The 5,955-nt window shown below is 32.4% G+C and overlaps 1 protein-coding gene across 1 annotated transcript; it reads left to right on the top strand.

The window, feature by feature from the left end:
• Positions 1 to 611: 611 nt before the first annotated feature.
• LOC139493132 (achaete-scute homolog 2-like) lies at positions 612 to 5,644 on the top strand. The gene is made up of 2 exons (XM_071281295.1): positions 612 to 1,334; positions 3,924 to 5,644. Exons 1-2 carry the CDS (start codon positions 683 to 685, stop codon positions 3,965 to 3,967), a joined length of 696 nt encoding a protein of 231 aa, XP_071137396.1. The 5' UTR covers positions 612 to 682; the 3' UTR covers positions 3,968 to 5,644.
• Positions 5,645 to 5,955: the final 311 nt, after the last annotated feature.

Below are 5,955 nucleotides of genomic sequence, written 5' to 3'. Positions count from 1 at the left end.
TTGACGGAACACGACCGGACAAACACTGTCTCCAAACTCTCTCTGCTGGAAACGTGCTTCACTATACAAATCTTCTGTAATGCCTTTATATTTTAAATCAAATGTTTACACCCGTTGTTCAATTGAGTACATTTGAACTACAAACTAATTTATAGCCAGTCCATTTGAAAGTTAGAGAATACATTTGATAACTATAAAGAACGTAAATTTAAATAAAAGAAAATTGATGAATAATAGCTGACGCAATTTGTCAGTAAATAAAAGAAGAGTAAACTTTCAATCGTCAAAATCATGACTAGGCTAAATACCTTGAGCAAGAAATTACTATTTTAATAATATTTTTTAATTCTCATGTTCTTGTTAAAAATTAATATTGCTTATTTCTACTTTGTATTTAAATATAGACACCCCAAATACTTCCAATCGATTTTTTCGATCCTACATTATACACATCTTTGTCAAGTTGTCGTCTGCCGCTACGGTGGGCGGTCACCTTTTTACCTGGTTTACTCGCGAATAGTACCACCCTCCAGTTTCCAATTGCCAATCAAATTAAATCTGTCGTCGCGCTCTGCTTCTCCAATGGAAAAATGAAAAAGCAAAATAATGGATAGGCACGCGACCGCCACACGACATAAATTTATTTAAAAAAAAAAGATAACGGGATTGAAATTTGCGAAAGATGGACGCAAACAGAATTTTGCAACAATATGTTCTTATTAAGCCAAATACATTGTCTTTAAACGGGCATTTCGATACTCCTCTGAAGTCATTAGATAACCTGCAAATCATTAATAGATCAAATATGACGAATGGAAAGTTGAATTATCAGTTTTGTCACCAACAGCAACCAATTGGAGGGAAATCGGCGGGGAAGAAACCTCTAGTTATGTCGAAGAGAAATGCTCGAGAACGGAGGCGAGTTAAAATGATTAATTTAGGATATGAAACTTTACGATTGCACGTTCCAGGAGGTGCTGAAAATAAAAAGCTGAGTAAAGTTGACACTTTGAGACGAGCGGTTGATTATATAAAGTATCTACAAACAGTATTAGATATGGACAATTCATGTATGTCTCCAACAGATATTAAAATAGAAAACTGTAGTGAAGATGAAATTTCAAGTCAAAGTTCAGAAGCTACGCCGTCACTTTTAAATTCAAATACTCAGTTTGATCGCATTCCTCAGCCACAAACTAGATTGAGTGAACCTGTCGACATCGAGCCATCTGCCGAGGTCACGACGGGCGAGCCCGAGAACGAAATATTTATAGACATTGCCGCTTGGTTATTGAAGACACCCACCAGTTTTAAAACAGATATAAGATTAAAAGGTAAGTTAGATATTTATTCTTATTTTATATTCTATATTAAATATTTTAAACCAGCTCAGATAAATGATAAATTTACCACTTCTGCTAAGTTTTGTATAATGACTGTTCATAGCTTTAGCAATACAGTTTATTATTTATTACCAATTGTATTGCATAAATAATGATGTGTATTCATATATACTGTAAAGTCCAATAGTCTATCTGGGGGTGGGGTAGAAAATAGAATTATAGATCTGACAACTTCTGTTATTCTGTGAATACTATGTGCATAAAGTGTATATGTTGTATTCCTATAGTTGGTAGGACTTTGGTAAATACACACAAATGTAGACTATTATTTTATAAAGGAAGACATAAAGTTTATATGTTGTATTCCTATAGTTGGTAGGACTTTGGTAAATACACACTAATGTAGACTATTAGTTTATAAAGGAAGACCACATTGCACTGTTGAGATGACAATAGAAAGAGAATGTGGGGTATCTATCCGCGACACAAAATCAGTATACACACAAACATTCACAGCAACACCATAAAACATAAAAAGAAAAAGAACATCGTCTTTATTGCTGTTCTTTATCTGAAAGCTACAATGAAGCCTTCAAACAAGGAAGATTTATAAGCAAGGAATGGGTAGTATTTAGCTAGACATCGAAAAATAATTTAATAACTAGGTAACAAACAGATGAAACCAAAAAAATCGCATTAGAATTAGTATCTTTAATTTGCTCTTAATGGTTCGATTTACCGGTATTATGCCAGAGCTAAAATAATTAGTATCCATAGGAATCAATATATGTAATGTATTAGGAACCTAATCCGTGATACATGTAGATGATTGATTTCTCTGTATAACCTGTATGTTCTATACCTCATCGTGTAATTAATGATAAAAATGATATACGATGCAGGAAAGCTATGAGATGGTCGTTATACCTGTGGACAGTCATTGACATGTACTTTGTTCTAATCTGATATCTGTGGTGTAATTGTATCCAAATCGATATCAGTGTTAACAATTGGAGAGATGCGGTCAGATTTCTGTAATTAAGTCTGGTGGAATTATTACTTGAAATAAGAACTAATTATTTTGATCTTTTATTTATATTACAAATTGTAATAAGGTGCTCCTACATAATCACGTTGTGATGATAACATTTAACTGCATTAATGTTGGTGCACCGGATGCACATTTCGATAATAATTTGATTTGGTTTGATTACAATTGTTAACGTTCAGTTGCTAGAATAAGCAAATAATAAGAGCAACACAGGTCTATTGATTGCTCTTATTATTTGCAATAATTATATTGATTATATTTTTTCAAATTCTTTGAGAGTCGAACTTAAAACAAATGAAACTTTCTCTAATTTTTGTGCTATTTTCACATTTCCTGACCGGTGTGAGAAAAATATTTCTCCTCACTAGTGAAAAATCTGTTCTCGGCAAATGATTAGTCGAAATTTGATTATGACGTCAAAATGTTTTGTTTTCTTCTCAATTTTCCTATTGTGACGTCATGAAAAAAGGCGATCTTGCCTGATGACGTCGCATATAAAGAGCACAATTTTCTGAAAATCTTTGAAAAAGAACGATAAAAAGCATTAGAGAAACAGATTCCGACACTATAACTCGTGTATTACGATATTTCTCCACTCTCGACAGTTAAATTTTATTATTTAAAGGGCTCGGCAACCCTCGCGCTTTAAATAATAAAATTTAACTGTCTCGAGTGGAGAAATATCGTAATACACTTGTTGCAGTGTAAGAATCTATATTTCCAATATTGCTTTAATTGTGACATAATTGAAAAAAGTGTCATATCGATACAAAATCAATATCAAGTTATGTCTGGTTAAACCATGGTTAAACAGACAATACTAAAAAAACAAAGCTTTGAATACTATCGATTATTCACATTCTTTATGAAAATAGACTAAACTAGTTTGGATGACCCCATGCCTCAGACAATGTATTGAAGTAATTGATTCTGTCCGAAGTATTGTCTCTATATGGTTAATACTTAAACTAAATATTTCCGGTATAAAAACACTCAACAGTTTGTTCTGTAAAGGTTCCCATACCACCAAACAATAGAAAACATCGATTCATTTCCTGCAATTTACCATCAAATCATTCATCTATTTATCTGCATTTTTATGACTATAGAGAAAATAATAAAAGCCCCAGGGGTCATATTTTCTAAACAAGAGATTTACGGATGAAACTTAAAATTTAATGTTTTGATATTTCCAGACGTGACAATAGAAGCCTCATTATTGTTACCAAGTCAAATAACCGAGAAAGATGAAGTTCACTTGATATGCATAAAATCGCCCCAATCTACCCCGACCTATTATTAAGACTCGTGTACCCCCAGGTCAATTCCCGGTCACCCGGAAAGTAATTTGGAGAGTCCATTCTTTTGGACAATAACTGGGACCCTAATGACCAATAATCTCGAGTGGTTTCTTGCTGATTTTCCTAATGACTTGAAGTTTGTTTGCCAAGTTTTGTGCAGCATGTCAAAAATAGTGTTTTATTTTGAGTACCCGTCATTTATAAAGTAAAGATGCTTTTTTCTTCCAGATATGGGTCCAAATGAGCAACAATTGTTCACAACTATGATGTGAAGAAAAGGTGCATTGTGGGAAACATTAGTGCTTTGTTTGGAAGAAAACTGATACATTCTCCAGAAGTGTTGATGGACAATTGAAATTAATATCTGTTTATTTTTTAAATGTTGATGTCAACAACGAAATTGATCTCCATTGTTAACTTGCCATCTTAACATTTCACATTTTTTATATCGCTCAGGGAGATGTTTGAATAGCGATCTTCATCAGAAATATTTCAAGATCGGACATTTATAGGCATTTGTTTGTGAACCTAGTAATTTACAAGTAGTCTTTTATACATTTAAAATGCGTATTAACTTTCCGTGCTCAAAATACGTTGGCATTGTGTACTAGTTTTATACATTGGCATTATATATACTTGTCTTTTTACTGTAATTTACAATCAGAGAGTATTTATTTGATAGCTCAATTATGTCAAAATGTATGTTTATGAATAGTCTATTTTCCATGATTATATAAATCATTCTTTTATATTTGTGTCAGTTAGAGATCACGCTGAATTTTTTTTTTTCACGTGATTTTCAATCGGTAGTAAGTTGGTTAAGATCATTTAAGTAAGAGGGTGCTACCAACTTAAAGACAAAAAGGGAGAGAAAAAAGGGGGAAGACCATTTTATTATCAGATAAGCTGAGCTGATATGGCCGTCGAACCAGAATACAAACAAGCAAATTAAAAACTTCACCAACGATTCTGTATAACAGATGCACATTCATCTCTACCCCAGATGAATTCGGTCTAAAAATCACACAACCGAAACCACCATAACTGCCACATATTTTTCTGTAGGAGTTATGTTCCTATTATACTTAATTATGGTATAAGTTTCTTTTATATAAAAACAGTGATTTTCAGTCTTGGCATTTCTTTTTCAACAAAAAAGAAAGGAAAACGAGTGTCTGTAATTTATTTTACTCACACATGACTATTAATTCCATGAAACTATCAAATCTAATTGAAAACACACATTTGGACATATTTTGGTTCACGATTGTCAAGAAAACTACAGGATTAACTGCAATTGTTCCGCACAATATATTTGAATAACATTTTAAGTCATTTACATAGTTCCATGTTCCTCCATTGAATAACATTTTTAGTTATTTACATAGTTCCATGTTCCTCCATTGATGTCATTCTCATTGTATCTAAATCATTTGTCATTAAATTAAAAATAAGTGCAATATTTCGTTAGGAAATTGATGATCTCCTTTCACACGTTTATGTGTGAAGTGTGCGTGTATTTGTTATTGTAAAAAGTTGTACAAATCTATTGTTATATATAGTATAATATATTGACACGGGTAAACATCGAACATTTGTTATTTCCTTGTTCTTTTAGAATGTTGTGTTCATGACCATATATTGGTAGACAATAACATGTCAAGGATTCTGTCGCTGTCATATTTTTATTGCAAAATCGGTGCAAAGTAGAATTGCCGCCAGTACGACAAAGCTTACACAGTTTGTCTGCAACTGTCTTTTATTGCTAAAAGGTTTTAGTGAGTGTCTGTGTAATAAACTGATCCAATGTCGCAATCACAGTCTGACTAGAACGCATTAATATCAATTGTCGAAACAAAACCAGTTCAAGTGAACAAGTAGTCGACTTTACCAGTCGAACAGGAAGTTCTGATTAAGGGAGATAACTTGAATCCTTGTCCAAGGTAGATGTAAATATAACCGGAAGAAAAGTGACATTGGGAACTTTTACTATAATTTTCAAAGTGCTTTATAGGAACTCTCGTTTTGAATTGAATATGTATATGAACTCTCGTTTTGAATAGTTATATGAACTCTCGTTTTGAATATTTATATGAACTTTCGTTTTAAATTGATTATTTCACGTTTTAGTTTTAAGTTGACATGGTTGAATATTTCTTGTTTTAAATGTTTCTTTATTCTTAATTATAATGTTTCTTATTTCAAATATCCAAAGTGATTATACATGTAGAATTACTATTTTACAACTTAATCCGATGGC

Source organism: Mytilus edulis, chromosome 10 (assembly GCF_963676685.1).
Source record: "Mytilus edulis chromosome 10, xbMytEdul2.2, whole genome shotgun sequence".
Taxonomy (NCBI): domain Eukaryota; kingdom Metazoa; phylum Mollusca; class Bivalvia; order Mytilida; family Mytilidae; genus Mytilus; species Mytilus edulis.
Note: the sequence above shows the minus strand (reverse complement) of the source record. Positions and strands in the feature narration are given on the sequence as shown.